The 22,478-nt window shown below is 34.0% G+C and overlaps 1 protein-coding gene across 3 annotated transcripts in view; it reads right to left on the bottom strand.

The window, feature by feature from the left end:
* The window catches only part of UBE2E1 (ubiquitin conjugating enzyme E2 E1), an 80,757-nt gene extending 68,793 nt beyond the window's left edge, over positions 1-11,964 (bottom strand). For 2 of the 3 annotated variants that reach the window (XM_026708158.2, XM_087915612.1), the window contains exons 1-3: positions 11,705-11,863; positions 10,211-10,392; positions 9,205-9,255 (exon numbers count right to left, since the gene is read on the bottom strand). In XM_026708158.2, the coding sequence (XP_026563943.1) occupies positions 9,205-9,255; positions 10,211-10,362 (203 nt within the window). In that variant the 5' untranslated portion in view covers positions 10,363-10,392; positions 11,705-11,863. Of the gene's footprint in view, positions 1-9,204; positions 9,256-10,210; positions 10,393-11,704 lie in introns of all 3 variants that reach the window. The other variant, XM_026708159.2, reaches the window with a different exon arrangement.
* Positions 11,965-22,478: the final 10,514 nt, after the last annotated feature.

Here is a 22,478-nt window from a genome sequence, read left to right as displayed (position 1 = left end):
GTGGTTTTCTTTCTGTTTATTTTTGTTTTTAGACAGATGAGAACACTTCAAAGCAAAACAGTGGACAAGTTACCATTTCTATTTTCCAAAATTGTCTGGGTCCACAAGTGGTACATAGCCCTCCAGGAAATAAAGATAGTAAGTCGATGAGGACCAGCATTTTTCAGTAAAACACTTCTGCTATATTCCTGCTATACTTTTAATTTTAAAATAATTTAAAATAAAAGATTAATAGTGAAAGAAATACAGATACATTAGAAAATATAAAGTGGAAAGATTTTTTCCCCCAAAAGGACTCCTGAAACTTAGTAAAACCCTTTTGAGGTACTTGCCCAATACAATTTTTCATATGACTGTCAGGAAAAATGGAGTCTTATCTGTAATAAAGATGAATATATTATATTTAGGGTACCCTTGCAGGGAATATTGTAGTGGGTAGTAGAATTAGCCTTGGCTGATCTCAAAAAATGAATCACAGTTGGTCCAAACTAGCAATAGCAATAGCAGATTTATATACCACTTTATAGTGCTTTACAGCCCTCTCTAAGCGGTTTACAGACTTAGCATATTGCCCCCAACAATTTGGGTCCTCATTTTACCCACCTCGGAAGGATGGAAGGCTGACTCAACCTTGAGCATGGTAGGATCTGAACTGCCAAATTGTCGACAGCTGGCTGCAGAAGTAGCTTGCAGTACTGCACTCTAACCATTGCGCCGCAGAGTACTTTAACTAGTTGGTTCTAGTAAGGAAGCCAAAAGTTTCCAAGAACAGTAGCAAATTATTTCTATTTGCTGCCATTATATCCATTTAGAAACCAGAAATCTTTACAACTTGGAGCTAGGAGCAAGAAGTTATGCATACAAACTGAATGATCAGAATTGAACATATGTTACTCAGGTTAGCCATGAGAAAATGGCACAAGTTGGGGTCTTGCCTCTTAAAACATCACATATGCAGACCAAACCAAACCAAACCAATTATAATAATATTATAATTTCCTGCCAGCATCATATTTAGTGGGCTAGCTTAATAACAGCCAATGGCAAAACAATTTTTATAAAATAGAAAACTCTATGACAATTCTTAGCTTCTAACTTCTAAATCTTTCTTCTACGAATTACTGGGAAGACAACTGAAAAAGCAAATAGTTGTTCAATGAACTGGATTATTTTATCAACTGTAATATGTAGAGGTGGGAAGATGGAAAACACACTCAACAGAGCTAATGTAATAGAAATATAGAGCCAGAAAATGATAAAAATTAAATGCAAATCTCTGACACAACTCTGTTTGCCACTAGGTTCTTAGGTCCATCACCCCCTGTCCTGACTACATTGTCACTTTTTTTCCCCTTTACAGCAATATCACATATGTAAAGCAATGAATAGTGGCAAAAATAATAAATTGCCCAAATTAAAAATATATGATTCACTCAGATGCAGAATTTGATGTAAATACACAAATCTTTATATAGCACCAATTCATAGGTAAGCAATTTAATAATAGTAAAACTAGAAAACAATTAAAATGTTATCTCAAAGCAGAAGCAGTAACCACAAACTGAAAGTGCTAAAGAGAGACATAAATATCAAAACAGAAGTGAGTATGCATAAAGTGTTTCATAAGAGGTATTTTCAGATCTAAAATAAAACTGTTTTACTTTTCTAGATCAATGTTATGTTAGATGATCTCTAAACAATAGATTGGAGTATTTGTGACCCAGAAACAAAAGAGCTTTCGGATCAGTGGAAAGCTCAAATAAGAAACTGAGCAGATTTCAAGCAAATAGTGGTCATATACTAAACCACTTAGCAAGAAACAGAAGACTGAATATAAATATAATCTACTCCATAAAATTTTTTTTACGCAAAACACTTTAGGGTAATTAAGACAGTTTTCTGAACAATCTAGGAAATTTCTGTTTTAAATTTGATTTTCTACTTCACTGTGAAAGTAAAAACCTATTTCCATCTCTAAAGTTTATCATTTATAAAGATTTTTTGGAATATTATTACCTGTAAAAGTCTATGATTTGAATAGCATGAAAAAAGAAATAAATTATGGGAGTTCTAAATATTTATTATGTTTATGTAATAAATTAATATTTGTTTTACACATGGATTTTAGAAAAGATAATAAGTAGTCCTAATACATCTTGTTAATTAAACAGATCACAAACAACTCAATAAATGACTAATTGTATAAATTTTAGGATTATACTTAGGACTATATCAATTTTAGTGTCCTTTTGGGTTGATCTATTTCTAATCACTGTTACAATTAAAACAAATTGCCCTTCTTCTCTATATTGAAAAGCATTAATTTAGTTGGAATATGATATATCCTCTGTATAGTTTTCTGATCAGAAAATAGCTTTTTAGTCATACTTAGAATATAGATAAGCATCATGTGCAGATTTCTAAAAAACAAGCTACCCACTTAACTTCAAAACAATTAGATTTCAAAAGATCTCAAAATATCCTTTTGTTCAACAAGAATTAGGCTAATATCCATGTGAGATTTTTTTTTACTTCTAGAATCTCTTTGTAAAATGCCTTTTCACTTTTACTGTAACAGAATCTTTCCTATCATGAGAATTGCAGAGAAAGAAAAAAAAATATTAGTCTTAAAAAAATTATTTACTTTCCTCCAATCAAAAGTCCCACATTTTCTGTGAAACTTTATAAACAACACTATTTACACTTCACATTTTTAAAAATCAATGCAAAATTATATATACATAGTTTATATTCTTCTGTAATAGAAATGAGAACTTAAGTAAGATACCATTCATGTCTTTTAAACCAGAGTTAAATCCTGGTAGTTTTTAACCATAATAAAGGTGGGATACAAACAATCAAACAAATAGGTATTTGCTTGAGATATTCCTCAGTTCCTGCCACCAACTGTTAATATTTCTGTGTTCTTTTCCTGATCAATCTAATGCATTTATAGTTACGAATTTCCAATTTAGAAAAGCTACAGCTTTGACCTTCAATACTAAGAAGTGTAGCACTATATGTGACTTGCATAAAACTGCAGGGAGGGACTCTCTAAGACTTTCTCTCCTAGCTTCAGAAAGGCAACTATGATTGCTCTCAATCCATGACTTCCTAATCTCAAGGTAAGCAATTCCGAAATAAAAAGGTCAAGGGAATGGCAACGGTAGATGGGAAAATCACAGCACAATACTAAAAACTATTCCTCCTTTTTGTCAAAATCCAAAATTCCTGCTTTTATACAATAGTGGCCCAATGAACGCTAGCCACGTTCAGCTCCTAGTGACTATATAGGAGTTTTGTTTTGATTTTCTCTTCTTTCTTTCTTTCTTTCTTTTTTTTGGCAACAGTGTGAGTTGCTTTCCCAGTGCTTTTCCCCAGGCCATTTTGTTTTTCACTTTCCAGTCAACCTATACTTCTGACATTTGTGACTGGTTTCCATTCAAATACCATCTACGCTTGATCCGGCTCAACCTCACTGTCCATTTGCTGAACAGCCATTGATCCTGCTGAGACAAAACAATAAAGTTTTTTAGTTCTGTAAAATATTTTAGATATGATTTATAACAATAAAATTATTAATAGCTCCCAGGAATTTCTCAAACATTTAGATAAATTAGCAGTTAGACATGAGTACACTGGCATAAAGCTAAGCAGTTCGGAGAACTGGTTGTTAGAAGAAATTACTGGCCTAATCCTGTAAGGAAGGCAGGAAGGAAACATTCTGGTGTTGCTTACAGAAACTGCCTCTCTGTTAACCCTTATTACATTCTTGGCAGGACTAGACTTCCTGTCTCTGGAACTTCTCTGGAGTTTTTTTCCCCCTCCTTTGCTGGTACTTTGCTTGTGTGGAGTGACCATTGAAAAAAGTGACTTATGACCATTTTTCACTCTTACGACTGTTGCAGCATCCCCACAGTCATGAGAGGCCAGGCGAGGACATACATACCTCGATATGAGTGATATTGAGTTGGCCACGCCCAGCCAGTAACATGACCACCAAGCCATGTCTACCCAGTCACATGACCACCAAGTCGCGCCCACCAACTAAGCCATGGCCACAGAACTGGTTGTTAAAAAATCTGAATCCCACCCCTGAACATAATATTAAACAATATTTATACAGTTATACAGTTCAAACACTACTTCTTCATCAAAACATTTGGATTAGATCAAATTATTGGCCTTTTTAGTCCTGTGTATTACTTATTCTGCAGCACCTCTTTAGCAGTATATAGTACAGTATTATAGTGTATAGCACTAAATGGTGCTATATGCCATTTAATGTATAGAAAAATGTATAGAAAAATTCACAATTATCAGTTATTACATAATAGGAAATTTTCAATTTCGTAAACAAGGAAGAAATCACTATGGAATGTATATATCATAATCTTACACGTACTCCAAAATCCCTAAAACATAAGCCACTGAAATATATATATATAGCACCAATGAACTTAACAAGGTTCTTGTCATTTTTTCATCTGAAGATACATGCAGCAATATGAAACTGCTAAGATGTGAAATGACTAAACAGATTTTTGAACAGAATATAACAGAATAACAGAGAAGAAAAGAATCTTGGACGTCTTCTAGTCCATCCCTGTGCTCAAGCAGGAGAACCTATACTATTTTAGACCAGTGGTTGATCAATCTCTTCTTAAAAACCTCCAGTGTTAGAGCATCCACAACTTCTAAAGGCAAGTCATTCCACTGATCAATTGTTCTGTCATATAATCTGATTATATGCTGCACTGTGAAGATTTTAAACATAACTATGCTTTGAAATATTCAATACTAATGGCACAATGTAGACAATGATTTTATGTGCATGTGTATGTATTTAGAGAGTTCTTGAAAAACTGCTTCTCTAATTGTATTAGCCAAATGTGTGTTTATAATAAATGATTTGACTGATAAATAGTAAAATCAAAGTAGTTTAGGCTTCCATATCCATATGAATCTGGAATGTATATTAATTTGTTTGTTCTAAAGGTTATGTAAATATTTTCAGTTGGTGTGCATTGATAAAGTGATGTATGTATCACACCATCCCTGATAAAACCCTCCAAAACATTGCAAGCATGAAATGAACTTGACTACTGTAAATCTCACTTTCTAACTAACAAACAAAGGAATATAACCAAAACTCTCATCCTGATTTAAGAATTAGAATATTACTGCATTATGTATGCAGAATTAGAAAATAGCTTGATAACTACCAATGGAAACATATTCATATATGATTTCCAGAAAAAAGACACTATATTCTCAACTCTTAAAATATAGATTTGCACACACTTCTACTTCCAGTGGACTATCTATAAGTGTTTTAAAAAATTAGGCTTTGTGATTGAATTAATTCTAATGTGAAATACAATTCAATATTGATTTTCTGAAGTGTCCATGAAAGGAGCTTATTCAGAGGTGTCTTATAGGTTATGGGGACAAATGAGGAAAATATGATCACACCAATATAACACAAACCTCAGTTCCTCTGTATGTCCCTTATCATAGCACACACACAAAAAAAGGGATGAAGTGTGTAAAAACAATAGGCTTTAGTTATTTTAATGAAATTCCATCTTCATTTCCATCTTCAGATTTACAAGTCAGAAGATTCCATGCATTCCATTGTGTTTAATTCCTGACAGAACATTAAATCCTAAGAAAATATGTAATTATTTTTAAGTTAAAATATTTATAGATTTTTTTATATAAAAATAAAAATACATATAATTAATATTTATAACAGAATCTTCTGAAACTGAAAAAAATCATGAAAGGGAATATATTCCCAGGTCATAGGGAATTTCCTGGTCATAGCATTTCCTGGTGAATTGCAAACAATGTTGGTACTATTCATAAAAATCTGGAAAACAGCTAGAAAAGATTTGGTTTTTATTCAGATAGATACTTTCCAATGTAAAAGTCTTCTTGATTGGACTACAGAGCCATTTGCACTGATTTTTTTATCAAAGTTATGAAATCCAGACCTTAAGAAAAACTTGCTTTGTTCATTACTTTTCTGGAACAAACATTCAGGTAGTCCTTGACTTACAACAGTTCACTTAATGACCATTTGAAGTTACAACAGCACTGAAAAAAGTGACTTATAATCATTTTTCAGACTTATGACCATTGCAACATCTCCCATAGACACATGGTTTACATTTGGATGCTTGATTTAATTTATGACTGTGCAATGTCCTTATTAATGAAAGTTTGTATTTAAATAAAACAAATATTATTTTTAAAAAGATACTGCTTTTGTCAATACAAGATTATATACAAACCTTTTTTACAGAAACCTATTTTTTCTTCCACTGTTTTTTGAAGGTTAATGAGCCTAGTGGGTGCCTGGATTTGCTATTCAAACATCAGTTTTTTGATACATAACATACATTGTTCTATATGTTGCACAGAAATAGTTATGTACCCATGTGAGTATAGTATGGAGTGTCTAGTTTTTACATCCATTGTCAAGAAAGAAAAGCTCTTGGTCAACATTTGGAACATTTCAAACCAAGATTCAAACACAGTCCACAAATGAGGTGAAACTTGAAAAGTATTGTTATATGAAAGGAAAGAGATGTTATCTAGATTACTATCAGGTATAGAGCAAAGGACAATGAAGATGGTCACATGTAATAAAGGAGGAAATGGAAGAGAAAGCTGTTATTAAAAAAACAGTTATACAACACCATTTTACCACAAAACTTTAATTTTAGTTATAATTTTGTAAGCATCACATTTGGACACAAAATTCTTACAAATCAAGGACATTCTATTGAAAGCAGCTTAATTATCATTTTTATGAGACTTAATCTTTTTCAATTTACCCCAAAGACCTAGTACATTACTAATCAGACAACGGGTAGCTTAAGTGGGAATTAGCCTTGAGACCTAGTGTTAATCCCCCTCCCCCATAACTTTTTATGGGTCCATATCTGTTCCCAAGAAAAGGCAAGTAATCTGGGGACATTCCTGTATAATATGTGGGATATAATAAAGTAGTCTGTTTGAATTTTACATGTGTGAACTTGATTGCTTGTGCCTGATAATTAATTAACTTACACTATACATATTTACATAAAGCTGGCAAATCTTAGTTTTTCAAGCACAATCTACACAAAACATAAGCAGATTGTCATTGTCAGTGACCAACCTTGGCCTGAAAGCAAATGATTGAATAAAAAAAGAAAGTTAGAACAATTGTCTGTGGCAGTCTTCTTTAAAAAAAAAAGGGATATCTGAAAAATAAAATAGTTGCCCCTGTTACTATTAACATTAGGAATACCAAGATATCTCTGCTTATCATCTGGAACTGAGTGAAATAATTTTCACTTGAAACAATACTTACAAATTTGCCCCCTTTTGTGTTTTCTTACCAATGCTAGTCCCAAGTCTTTAAAACCCCTGGACAAGGACCATGAACTACCTTGAAGTCTAGGATTTACACTATTTAAATTGTATTTATTTATTTAATATATCAACTTATATAGTCATCCATATTACAACGATACTTCTACTACTCATATGTTAAGTAGAAACTGATGCTTTTCCAACTCATAATGAAAGCAACTTGAGAATTGATAAGTGATGATGGAGGATGCAGACAATAGAAATAGCCTTGATAGCTTGATGCCTATGTTACATGAGTACAATGATTTTAACAATATTGGCATATACATTAGGTATCAGTATCCACTTTACTTTTACAAATGGTACTTAAATGATACTTGTTGTATTTCTTGTGCCAATCCTTTTAACATGACATTTGTGCTGGCTAGAACGTTTATTGTGATGAAAATTGTTCTATATATTTATACAAAAATAATTTTAATGTTTAATGCAAAAAAGGTAACACTCTCTGTATTAAACTACACTTTATCAAAACTCCAAAACTTTATCAGAAACAGCATTACGGCTAGATGTAATGTTTTTCTTATTCTTTTGAACAATTATGAGTCTAAATCACAACTAATCTTCGTTGATGTGAACAATAAGCGTAGAAAAAAACAAAACAAAAACCACAATCTACATTTTTATCTACTTATATAATCTTAAATACAAGACTCATATGATCCCTAGATTGCTTGTGGCATAATCCAATCTCTGTCCCACAAAACTGTTAAGCAAAACAAATATACTTCATATGTCTTAAAATGTATGATACCTAGAAAAAGGATCCACATTTACTATCATTATATTTTTTCAAAATAGAGATGTGAAAGAAACTGGATTCAAACACAAGCTGTTTAAACAGAGTTAACTATTGAAAGTGTCCCATGATGATCTGGGTACAACTTTGATTCTGAAAGTGTGGGCTGGGAAGAGAAAGAAAATGGTTCAATATTGGATGCGGAACATAGACAATGTTTAAATCACCATAAATTAAAATGATGTGTAGTTTCCATAGCATGACAGCCCTCATTGATCAGAGGAATATTTTCTGTTCTTCTGCCAACGTGAAATAGTCATTAAATCTACTTACCCTCCTATTTTTTTAAAAAAAGACTTTACTACTTTCTAACTAAATGCAAAGGGCTAGAAAAATTAAGGGATAGCAGTCACTTTCCAAAAATGTATAGATCTTTTAAAAGACAGTTCAGATCTGGTTTATAAAAGACAACATACCACCTTATAATTACATTTCTGAAACACACATTACTATTGTGCACAGAAATAGAAGGGGTATTTCCGCTTTATTTCCAAATCTTAATAAGAAAACAACAATATTAAAAATATTTATGAAATTAAAATACAGACAGTGACAAAAAAGAAATGTGCTTAAATTCAAATGTGCTTTATATGGAATTTTTCATAACAAAATTCACATTTGAAACTCACATTCTGAATTTCAAAGTCCATAAAGAATAATTTTACACAGTACAACTATTCAAAAAAGATTTCAGAACCAAAAATGGTCTTTTAAAAAATCCTCTATGTAGCACTGTGATTGACCACTGTGACCCTCAAATTCTTTTAATGATAAGTTATATGAGACATGATGCCTTTGTACTGTCTTTCCCTGTACAAATTGGATGAAAGTCAAAAATACAGTATAATATAACGCCATCAGATGATATTTCTTACTTAAAATTAGGAACAGTACATGGGAAAAAATATAGGATGGCATTGTAATTTCCACACTTATAATGTTTAGTTCAGATTAAAAGTAGAAGTATCAATAGATACCTGCAGTTGGGAGGTGGATCTAAGGTGATGTCAGCCAATTCCTTTTGAATTCTATGACAATAAAGAATGAAGGTTCATTATTTTATGGAGTTAGTTTGATCTGCTTTTTAGTTTCCCTACTAACAGAAGTGAAAGAAAACTGCATACATTTATAAAACAGAAGCCAGTCAACATTTTTTGATATTTCCCAATCAATATTTTTATCACTTAAATTAAATGGAAGGCAGTAGACAGAGGCATGAAATATTCCTTCTTTTTCACTCCCCAAACAAGACACAGATCTATTCTTCTCTATAAAAATTTCTAATGAAAATTTGCTTCTTTTATTTTTATTGTTTCTGTTGTCATAATAATAATAGAAACAAGATACAGGAAACTAGATCTATTAGGCAACTTGGTGAAAATACTGCTTAAAATTCTAGTCACAAAGCAAACATATATAAGAAGGATCATAACCATGGAGGTGTACAATACAAATATTTGCAGTTGTAATTCACATTGACAAGTCTTGCTATTGAAACAGGACATATTTTACATGAAAGTCTTAAAGTTTGTTCAAATCAATTCAAATTGATTTGAAAAATAGAATTTGTTAATTGAAATGCATATTATAATAAAAAAACTGAATCCCCCTTTCATAAAAAACAAATATTTTATCATATTAGCTTAAAGCAGCAATAAAACATAAAACAATCTTTACATTCCTTACGTAAATATTCAATAGGTGAAGAAATTAAATGTCTTCCTCAGAGTCATGCAGAGCAAGGCAGGAATTTACAGTCTTGGTTTCAAGTCACATGCGTTTAACTTTTCTCACTGTCAATATCAGTAATATAGACAAATGCTAAGAGGAAAATTATCAGGAAAATGATGTACCTTAAAGAAATGGCAATTTTGATTTGGAAAAAGTTATCTTTCACAGAAGAGTGAAACAGGGATATTGAAAAGAGTAAAGTCACATTTTAAAAAGCAGTAAATAAAAGTTATAGATAAAAGACAATCTTACCTTTTTGCGCTGGTGGAAAGGAGCTTGGAATTTTTACTCATGCTGACTTTACTTTCTTTCTTCTTAGGTGTGTTTGTCTCTTTCTCAGTCTGTTGGTTGGAGGATGAAGATGAAGAAGAGCTGGTGCTAGCCCTTGAATCGTCATCCGACATAGCTCCCCCCCACTATAGCTCCACCCAAACCTGGAGAAGAAATACCACAAGGAACAGGGAGGGAAACTGAGAATTATTAATTACTGCGTGTGTGTGTGTGTTGTGTGTGTGTGTGCGCGCGCATATGTGTCAGTCTGTGTGTACAAGTCTCAAGATTCTAACTTGGGAAACATTTTCTTCTCCCATTGCAGGGAAATATAGAGATTGGATTAAAGGAGGAAAAAGAAGGAATCCTCCTTTCCCCCCCTTCTGCTTCAATAGCATTTAGTGCTAGTTCCATCTCTAGAAAGGAGGGAGGGGAGAAGGAAAATGAGGATGACATAGGTCAGAGGGAGGGAGGAAAGGGGAAACAGGATTACTGAGTCTAAATGGTTTCCTTAAAAGTCTCCTGAAATTTTTGAGTGAGATTTTCAAGATCCCTCTCCCAAATATTCACTCCCAAGACACAGGCACATAGAGAAGACATTACTAACAGTAATTCACTGCCTATTATGCATAAGAAAATGTTGCTGAGAAAGCAGGGGAATCCTTGTAGCTTAAGGAGAAAGAAAAAAATCCCATTTGGGAAGAGGGCTGTATTAGGAAAGGCTGATCAAAAGTAAAGGTAATAGGGTGATAATTTAAGAGATCAGAAAGGAAACTTAGAACCCCAAGATGAGCAGTGGGAACGTAATACTTCTCGGGAAGTGTATTATCCATGCCTACTAATTTAGAGTGGAGAGAGGATTGATCAGAAAAGAGATGAGGTATGTGTGGGGAAAGGAGATTTGTAGCTTTCGGCCACCATTTGTGTGTTAAGGGCGACAGGAATTTCTAAAAGGCGTGTGTGGGGGTATTTGGGTATCTCTACAATTGAAAAAGCTTCTCCAATGGGACTCCCTGCCCCCAGATCATTTCGCTGTCTGCTGAAACCCCCTCCCATTTCCTGCTGCCCACATCTCAATCCGCCTTCTTTCACACTTCAGCCCTGTCCCCCTCCAATTTTTCCCCGCTCCAACCCATCTTTCGCCTCCATTCACAAGCAGGACATGGTGGTGGGGGGTGGGGTGGCACCCCTCCTGCCACTACAGGCCTCTTGCGGCTCAGTCGAAGGGACAGCTGTGCTGGGGTCGATATCTGACAGCCCCAGAAAGGATCACCCCAAATCCTTTCCCTCCTCCATTCCTCCGATCTCCTTTGCCAACCCACGTCGTTCTCCCATCTCTCGCTTTCCCCAGGCAACCACAAAGCCCCACCGGATCGTTTTCCCTCGTTTTCCCCTCAGAGCTTGTTCGGGCCAAGCCGTGACCCAGGAAAGGGGAACTGTATCTGGTCGTGGCGATGGGGTGCCCCTTCCCCATACCTCTCCCTTTGTGTCTGGCTGCTCCTCCTCGGTGCGGCTGGGCCTGGCCACTCGTGTGTCTCTCGCAGGGAGAGAAGCGGAAGTGCTGCAACAGCAACTATTAAACAGGCAATGGCTTCCCTGCCTGGCTCAGCCCCCCCTCCCCCCCGCCAAGCAGGGAGGGCATCCAGCCAACCGGTATCTACACACACACACACACACACACACACACGCACACGCACACAAACACGCGTACTACTTATCAATGGGCAGGCGTCAGTATCTAAAGAGGCACCCACTGCCCCATCCCAAGAGTTTTCCCTGGGATGGCTCCTTCGCAAACTGCACCCTGAAGATTTTTAGATGAGCAAGGAGAAAAAGGGAATACGTACCACCATCCCCATGCTTGTGAGGCGAATCTCCCCTTGCCTGGAGCAGACGGGTAACACTTCACACCTTGACAGGGCACTTCAGAGGACTGGAAAAATAATAGCGATAATGACAACAGCGGCATGAATGACACGATGAGAGATGTGCTCTTCAAAAGGAGACGCGTCTGACAAGGAGAGGCCCCCACCCCACACTCACATTCCTAACAGCTGGGTTTTTTTTTTCTTTTACCTGTAAGGACTTGAGAGGATTAAAACTTGAGAGGAGAAGGAAGTATCCAAATAACACACAATATTGGAAAATGAGTCAGATTTAAAAAGTACCTTTTCCTTTACTTATTTTCACAGGCAGTTTCTCCCTGCTCCCTGCTTCAGTCTGTTCTCCAACTATCTTCTCAAGGAATTTAACTTACAAATTTCTGCTTTTCCATACCTGTATAATTTGAACTCATATTCTTTTCCTCTCAATCTGTAACTTTAGCTTCATCTTTGTAGTGATAGTGGTGAGGTGCTTGTTTATACTTTTTTCCTTATTTTAAATAAAGTAATTGATAACCATTTAAATTCCTGGTTTTTCAAACAATGCAGAACTATCATTAACCAATTGTAGTCACAATCAGCCAGACTTCTTGATGGCAAGCTGTAGATTCTGGCACCATTGCATTGTAAAAAAAAAAAAGACAGTGCTTGATTGTTTAAACTGTTAAAAACATGTCATCTTAGTAAAATGTTTATTAACATCACATTTTTCACATTATTAATACATCTCATTTTTCTCAATTGGCACTTACCTACTTAGATATATTCATATTGTTGAATCCCATTGAGTAACACCATTACCTTATGATGGGAAACTGTAATGTTATATCCTATTCTGGCATTATTATGAACATGTCTGAAATTGGCAACAAACAAAATCAGTCTTATTTTCAGATGTGTTACTGAGAAGACTGAGCAAAAACTTTTCTTCATTTGTTTTTTCTCCCTTTAAATTGTTAACACTGATGTGCTATTTGTAAGAGACAAATGATGTGATGGTATATTAATGGTTGAAGTTTCTCACATATCGGCAGGTTCTGTGTTGTTATTAGTGAAGAAAGAAAGCTCTGGCTTTGCCCTTCTACTTATTTCTGAGTCAACATAAATAGGAGTGATAGTATTAATTCAGCCTAGAACAGGAAAAGCCATTCAAAAGGCATGCTAGCAAGAACCAATAGAGTGGATGCATTCAGCTGGACAGTCTTTTTCTTTCCTTAAGGGTTTTTGTTTGTGTAAAATAAAAATGACATAATCTGATTTAACTGCAGAAAATGTAGTGTGCTTATACCAAGTCACCAATATTTTTCAATTTCACTTCTTTAGCACCCTAAAATCCTAGAATTGGAAAGAATCATTTAGGTCATCAAGTTCAACCCCTTGCTTAATGTAAGAATCAGATTTTAAGCCTCTCAACCAGATAGCTGTCTTGTTTCCTGTGAACATACTCAATTATGGGAAGTCTCTTTAGTAATTGATTCTACTGTGAAACTGCTCACAGTTAAAAGTTTTTTTTTTCTAATAGTCATTTAGAATTTGCCTTAAATCTGAAGAGGCACTACATAGTTAAGAAAAGCAATATTGCCCAATCTTGTGTAGATGCAGTAAAGGGAGAGAAGTTAGTACTCTAAAATTTAGTCTAAATCACTTTTAAACATTTGTGTAATTTGATTCGCTGCAACATTTCTTTCATATGGAGTCCAGCTGTTTCCCTCAAGAACCAATAGAGTGGATGCATTCAGCTGGACAGTCTTTTTCTTTCCTTAAGGGTTTTTGTTTGTGTAAAATAAAAATGACATAATCTATTAAACCAGAAGGCGGATCTGACTCTGAAAAAGGCCAAAAATTTAAATAAGGAATATCTCATATATTGTAATATATATTTTGGATTTCAGATTTAAATATTACAATGAGGAGGGAAAGCCCAAATCATGTGAACCATTATTTCAATTCAAATTCAATCTGCACCAGCAAGAAATTGTAGCCAATCCATCTTGCACACTTTTTTTTCTATTATATTGCTCACTTTTTAAGATCAAAAGAAAATGGTTTCAGAACAACCGCTGTTCATTTTCAAGACAGGATTTTCAAGTTCATTATTCCAAAATTTGGTTGGTTAGTTAAATAAGTACTTTCTTTATTTTTAAGGTTTGCCATTGACTTGTGTATAAATATTGAGCTTAGTGAAACTTATCTCTGACTGAATATGTATAAAATTGTGCTATTACAAATGCATTTTAACTTTGCTTCATTTATATTTTATTTATTTATTGATTTTTCAATTTAACAGGGTGGAAATGATTCAAAAAGAGATCTGGATTTGCCTCAGTGATCTAGGAATCAGTGATCCAAGCATGTCTTTCTATATCTAGATTAGGCATACATAACTGTCAAGAGGAAGGAGCCATGTTGATAAAGTAAAAATCCTTGTAGGCTGCAAAGAAAAACATGGTTTGGTTGTTTTTCAGCTAATGAAAGGGCAGAAGCCCTGGAACAGATTGTGGTGGCTATAAATCTATTACTTAAAAAAACAAAACCAACGGGTATTACAAGCTCATTGCACAGGCCTGATCTAGATGATAAAAAGTCTGTAAAAGTTACACGATGTGTATGTTTTTGAAATACTTCATTTCTGTCAATAGTAGTTCCTTAAGTAGGGTATTCCCTTCATCACTGGGTCTTTTAAACTAAAGGTTTGCCAATTTAATTAGAGTTACAAAATAGATTTAAGAATTTATTCCTTCAAAGATCCGTAGATCAGAATTATATTATTATAAGTATATACAGCATTTTGAATGTGCATCTGTGACACATTATTATGATATACATGTGAGACTGCTTGTTGTATATTGTCAGCCTTATGAACAAGCTGAAGTAACCCTGTTCAGGCTGTATAGGGGAGAAGGTAGGTTCAAAAAAAAGAAAACAAACATGTTTTAATTGCCACGAATTTCTGTTGGATAGCATTAAAGGGTTCCAATCTGGAAGTACAACATTTTATTGATGTGTATGAAGTGGTATGGGAGTAGGTAAAGGATTGTGGAATTGAGGTGGGAAATATAGGGGAGAAAAACATGGTAGGAAAAGCATGCCAAGAATGGTTTCTGGAATTTTTTCCAACTCTTTAAGATCAGCCCCACTCTAGATTCCTGATAAGTGGGGGCGGGGGTAAATAATGGAGCAATTGGCAACATTCTGAAGTTCTGCTGAACTACTTCTTCTTTTGAGCTGCAGTGGGTTTTAAAATATTTTTCCCGGACTTCCAGTTGCAGCGCCATGACAGTGTGGGGAGAGAAGAACAAGCTCTGTCTTTTCATTCCCAATCTGCATGCTTGGAGGCCCTTTTGAGGGGCACACAAGTCTTGGAGAGATCTGTGAAGATGTGGAAAGCCCAAGGAGTAGCAAGGTGGTGGGCATCTGCTTGCTACACTGAAAGGAAACCCCATTTGCTCCAGTGTGTGAGTGATCCATCATATTAATGGTGGACCGAAGTTGCAGCAATCTCACTGAATGAGGAAGATATAATAGTAACAGTGGCATCGGCATCAAATCACTTATAGGGAAATATTGCAAGAAGGCGGAGATTGATTACAGAAGAGAAGAGATCCTAGACATTGAATGGTAGAACTGTGAGTCTCAGAACAGAGGGTGGATATCTGAGAGCGGAGTGGTGACCCATCGGTGAGAGGAGTGGGACTTGGAAGCAAGAAGACATAACCAATTTGCTTATTTGCCTAATAGCGATTGATAGAGTATTGGAAGATCGGAGGACTGGACATATGAGAAGATTAGAATAACAATATTTGTGATTTGTGATTTGAGACCAAAATGAGAGGGGTTCGATGGAAGACAGACATAGTGTGAGAGTGAGACTAAAAATTGAAACAATTATTCTTACCCCAGCGGACAGCAGAAGCAAAAGGGAAGCTGATGCAATAGAACATGACTAAACAGAGTGTGTACAAACTGCAATTGATATAAATTTGTGTAATAATTGGATAAAGTATTTAAGTATTTAATTATTATTTAATTAGTGATTGATATTATTGGATGGTAAATGAATTAATTATTTGATTATTAAATTGATTAATGAATTTACTGAATTAATGAATTTAGCAATTGATTGACAGTAACATTTTAAGATCTTGTATTTGGGGTTTTAAAACTACATGAATATTGATAAGTATTGATAAATATTGATAAATGCTGTATAGGATTGATACTGTTGGATGATTAATAGTGGAATTGATTAATGAATTAAGTAACAGATTGATGGTAATATAGTAGGATTTTAAGGTTTTATAGTCTTTGTTCAAAATAAATAAGGTATTTACATATAAATATTGATAAAGGTGGATAAAAGTATATTATAAAGGATACTAGCTTCAGATATTAGTAAAGTAAGAATTAGAGATTAGAAACTCATTAGAGAGATAAATATTAATAAAAAAGTACAAGAGAGTAGATTTGTTACAAGGCATAATATAGTATTATATATAGGATACAAAAAATAATAATTTTAAAGAATCCAATAAATTAAGGTAAAATTTTGATTTAAGGATATACATAATATAAGTATTGTAGTACACTGTATATAATTGAAAAGGCATATAGTGAAAGGTGGTGCTGAACAGTGTGGATAGAGTGGATAGAAAATGAAGTGTGGAAATAACTATGGATGATAAAGTGGGAAGAATCATATAGTGAGAAAAAGAACATGACAAGCACCACAATGACAACACTGAAAGGGAAAGAACTGATATCAGGTTCATCACTGTCCATTGCATCGCCAGCTGGTCAAAAATCGATTGAAGGGATGCTTATTACAGAAAAGACGAGTAATATCACCAACATGCAAGCAATGCAAACAACGTTGTTAGTCAACTAAGAAACAATGTTAAAGATGCAAGAGACGATGTTGAAAAAACATACAGAATTGAAGACAGAGATGCAAGAGATGAAAGGTGATTTCCACAAACTGGATGATAAAATATGTATGTTCCAGCAAACAATAGAGAGAAATGAGCAAAAAATAAAAAATGTAGAAGTTAAAGCGGAACAAACAGAAAAGAAGTTGGAAGTCATGGATAGGAAAGTAACAGCAATGAATAAAGACCTGGAAGATTCGATAGAGCACCTAGAAATGGAACACACTGAGTTATATTTGACATTTCAGAATGTACCAGAAGCTAAAGATGAAGATCTAATAGCTATAATGTCACAACGGATATTGGAAGCATTACAGAGGGATCGGCAAGAAATTGTGAATGAACTTGATGAGATCTACAGAATACATACTAATTACGCGAGGAGATACAAGCTGCCCAGAGAGGTGCACATACAATTTGCGAGGAAGAAGGTGAGGGATTTTATATACAAGATTACAAAACATGAGCCAATCATGTATAAAGATAAAGAAATTGTGACCTTGAAACAGATTTAGAGGTGAGGGAGGGAGCAAAGGAAAGACTATAGATTTTTAGCAGCACTTCTGAATAAACAAAATATATGGTTCAGATGATTAGTCCCTGAAGGAATACTGGTTACTTGGCAAGAAAGAAGAATTAGAATTGATAGTATTGACAAGGCACAAGAATTGTATGAGCAGTTGGTGGGATCAGAAGAAAAAAAAAGAGGGGTAGTAATGTATATTAGGAAAGGAATAATAGTCAAACAAATTTATGTGGAAGAGCATAAATTTGGGCAGGGGGTTGGACTAGATGACCTATAAAGTCCCTTCCAACTCTGATTATGTGTTGTGTGTTATCTATGTTAATGGTCAAATTTTAATGGTAGAACTAAAAATTCAACAAAAACAAATATTATTGGTGGGGATATATGCCTCAATGACAACCAAAAAAAGTTTTAGAATTATCTGTATGAGAAAATAATAGAAACAAAACAAGAGAATATCTGCTTAGTAGGGGATTTTAATGCCATTGTGGATATTGAAAAAGATTATACCAGTAAAGAACAAATTAAAAAGAAAAAAAAAGAAAATCCTACCAAAATCATTTTTTGACTTGATAAAAGAAACTAATTTGGAAGATATATGGCAAAAAAGAAACCCAGATTATAACAATTATACATTCTATTTCAACCCGCACAAGTCCTGGTTGAGAATTGACATGGTGAGGGCAAAAGGTGTAATTGAAAAGGATATTGTCACAGTGGAAATAATGCCCAATGTATAGGCTGACCATAACCCCCTGAAAATTGTTTGGAAAGGACAAAGGAGAAAGAAGATGGGATGGACACTAAATTCACAAATTTTGAAAGAAAAAGAATATAATCAAAAGATGAAAAATGAACTGGAAATATTTTAAAGATAAACCTGAAACAACATACTACCCTGCAGAATCTATGGGATACTACTAAGGCGTACGTGAGAGGAACTACAATAGCGTATACAACTAAGAAAAATAAGGAGAAATGGAAACAACAGAATGAAAAGCATGGGAAGATAAAAAAATATGAATGTGAACTCCAAAAAGACCCCAAAATATGGAAGTGAAGAGGGAAATAACTATGGCTAGACATAAATTAAATCTGATTGTCAAAGAAGAAAGAGCACGAAATTTAAAATTTATAAGGCAGAATTTTTTTGAATCCGCAAATAAGTCTGGGAGATGGTTGTCGTATAAGCTGAAAATAGAGAAAGAAAAAATATTAATTCAACAACTTAGGATGAGGAAGGAAATATATGTCACCAGATGGAAGAGGAAAAAAAATTGTGCAAAGTTATTTTGGGGAGCTGTATAAACAGGAAGAAATTATGCGAGAGAGTATAGCGCAATACTTAGAGGAAAATGGTTTAAGTTCAATCTCAGAAGAAAAGAGAGAGATATTAAACAAAGAAATAACTTCAGCAGAGCTGAAGAAAACAATACAAAAACAGAAAAATAATAAAACTCCAGGGTTGGATGGTTTTCCTAATGAGTTATATTAAAATATGTATGAAATATTTGAACCAATGATGTTGGAAATATACAATGAGGCATTACTACAAGCCAGATTGCTGGAATCCTGGTCCGAGGCATACATTACCTTAATTCTGAAAGAAGGTACTGATCAATAATTAATTCAGAATTATAGACCAATCTTGTTGTGAACTCGGACTATAAAATATTTATGACAATATTAGCAGAAAGAATGAAACCAATACTGAGTGAAATTATAAACCCTGACCAGAACGTCTTCTTACCAAATAGGCAAATAAGGAATAATATTAGAACAGTGTTAAATGCTATTAAATATTATGCAGCTCACCCTGAAAAGCAAGCAGTATTAATATTTATAGATGCACAAAAAGCCTTTGATAACCTCAATTGGCAGTTTATGTTACAACAAATAACAAAAATGAATTTTGGTGCAAATACAGAAAAAATATTACAAGCATTTTATTCTAGTCAAAAGATAAGTGTATTGTTAAACGGAAACCGTACGGATGACTTTAAGATAGTTAAAGGAAAGAGACAAGGGTGTCCACTATCACCTCTGCTATTTATTTTGTCTTTAGAAGTGCTACTAGCCAAAACAGATGAAATTCAGAAATGAAGGGGATTAAAATTAAGGAAGAAGAGGACCCATTGAATACTGGATGTGTATTGTTACAAGAAATAGAAAAATTTGTGAAAGTGGCTGGACTCAAAATAAAAGTAAAACTAAAATGATAGTCAAAAATTGCACTATAAAGCAAAAAACAGAATTAGAAACTAAAATGGGATTACAGATTGCAAAAAAGATGAAGTATTTAGGAATATGCTCTTCAATTAAGGAAGATAATTAAATTAGTAAAACAAATTAGAAAAAAATAGAATTATGGGGAAACTTACCATTGTCGCTATTAGGAAGAATTGCAGTAATAAAAATGAATATTCTGCCCAAACTTATGTAGTCTTTCAAATGATCCCGATAAAACTAGATAAAAAGTTCTTTACTGAAGTAAACAAAATGACACTTAAATTTGTCTGGTTGGGCAAGAAACCACGTATTAAACTAACATTATTACTGGATAGTAGGAGCAGAGGTGGTTTTGGACTACCAGAATGGGAACTCTATTATCAGGCAGTGGTATTAAATTGGATAAAAGATTGGGTTAAGTTAAAAGATAAGAGAACTTTAATGCCAGAAGGTCATGACCTCCAGATACGTTGGCATGCTTTTTTGTAGGAAAAAAGGGGCAAGGCACATTCCTACTTTAATCAACACCAAATAAGAGTCTTGCTTATATAGACCTGGAGGAAGATCAAAAAGAAACATTATATGAATATACCCCGCTGGCTGTCAACTTTGGAGGTCATGAAACATCCAAATAGATTAGACGTAAGAAAAATGGTAAATTATAATGAATTATTAAACAATCAAGGGAAACTTAAATCGAATCAAGAACTAAGAGAACAAGGAATCATAATTGATTGGTGGCCATATTTACAAATTCAAAATAGATATAAAAAGGATTTAGAAGAATTTGGATTTGACAATGGGCAAAATCAATTAGACAAAATCCTAGTTGGAACAGAGGAAAATTTATATCTAAAACATAATTATCTTCTGGGATTTAAAATGGAAGAAGAAGTTGTGAAAAATACCATGATGGCACGGGCCCAAAATTTTGGATATAATATTGATTTAGATGAATAGGAGAAACTATGGACTACAAATTATAAATTAACGACATCTACGGCATACAAGGCAAATTTATATAAAATGTTTTACCAGTGGCACCTGGCCCCAATGAGATTGGCTAAGATATACCCCAACACAAGCCCAAAATGTTGGAAGTGTGAACAAAATGACAGTACCTTCTATCATATGTGGTGGCTATGCCCTGAGACCAGGAAATACTGGATTGAAATAAAAAACTGGTTGCAAAAAATTACCAAATATCAAATTGAATTTAAACTGGAACTTTTTCTGTTAGGAATAATTACAGATCCATACCCCAAAATGATAAAATACATATTCTGAAGGGTGCAAAAATAGCTTTTTCACAAATGTGGAAAGGATCTAAAATCCACCTAGAGGATTTAGTTATACACAAAATACTGGAATGTGCGGAAATGGACATGCTTATGTTAGAAATGAAAGAGAAGGAGAACTTCGAATATTATGCAATATGGCACAAATGGTATGAATAGTTAGAGAATAGATACAAAAAGTAAGAAGAATAGATTAATGTAATTAATACAAGAGGCCTTAAGAGAATAATATGGTAGACACATAGATTACAAAGTATGTAAGGTAGATGTAACCACAGATACAATAGATATTTCTTGACTTATATAAAGAAAAGATGTATATAACAAGATTTATAAGATATATATATTTGTCGATGCCAAAGCGCTGTCAAAAATGTGAATGAAAATTGTATTTGTGGAAAATATAATAAAAATCTATTAAAAAATAAAAAATATTTTTCCCTCAACCCCAGCTGGATCTGTCTAATGTTTTAAATTCAACCTTTCTATTGCTTATTTATTCCAGCATATCAGACATGCTCCGCTTCTACTGTATTTGCAGTTGTCATGCTAATGGACAGCCAGCAAGAGTCCTCAGCCGAATTATATAATTTATTGTAAGATTTAACTGGAATTAATACAAGGAGCTGTCAAGTTAGAACCATATTGTATGGCACCTCATTGTAAGTTATTGGTAATAAAAGAAGTCCTTTTAAATTATATTTAAAGAGAGTGATTTAATTATCATACCTTTTCTCCAAATTTAAAGCTTTATATTGATTATGGTTTGCCTCCCTTCACGAAGTGTATGGCACCTCATTGTAAGTTATTGGTAATATTAAATGCATAACATTTCTGAATACTTATTATAAGAGTATATAGATGGGAGATGCTATTGGCCTGTGTCCTGCTCAAGCTTTCATAGACTTCTGGTTGGAATAGAAATGGTGGGAACAAGCTCATTTTCCAGAGATGACCTAGAGTCTATCTCTGAGATTCCTCCCCCAAGAGTTCATAGGTCTTCTTATTAGGCTAGGAATTACCTTAACAGAAAAACATTCTTTTGAATCCCTGGATATGTTTTATAGTCTTGTAGAACAGCAGGGAAAATTGGCAAATGCTGTCCCTTTTGCCTTGTTCTTTATTTCTGCTTCCTCTGAATTTAGAGCTTTATACTTTTTTGAGGAAGGTAATTATGATGTAATTTTGATCCTTGATTATGAGAAGAAAATGTTTCATACTTCTGAAGTTTGGCATCTTTTCTAAGAAGATATCTAAATGAAGGGGTAGCTTCAAAGAATGCCCACATTCCTTTTCCTTTAGATGTGTAATTGTTAGTGCCAAGTACCAAAGAGAACTATAAGGAATAATGAATCGAGGTGGAAACTATGAACAACTTCTAGCTAGTCT

This window comes from Pseudonaja textilis, chromosome Z, assembly GCF_049901715.1.
Source record: "Pseudonaja textilis isolate UNSWEBS1 chromosome Z, rPseTex1.2, whole genome shotgun sequence".
Classification (NCBI taxonomy): domain Eukaryota; kingdom Metazoa; phylum Chordata; class Lepidosauria; order Squamata; family Elapidae; genus Pseudonaja; species Pseudonaja textilis.
This window is presented reverse-complemented; position numbering and strand designations above follow the sequence as displayed.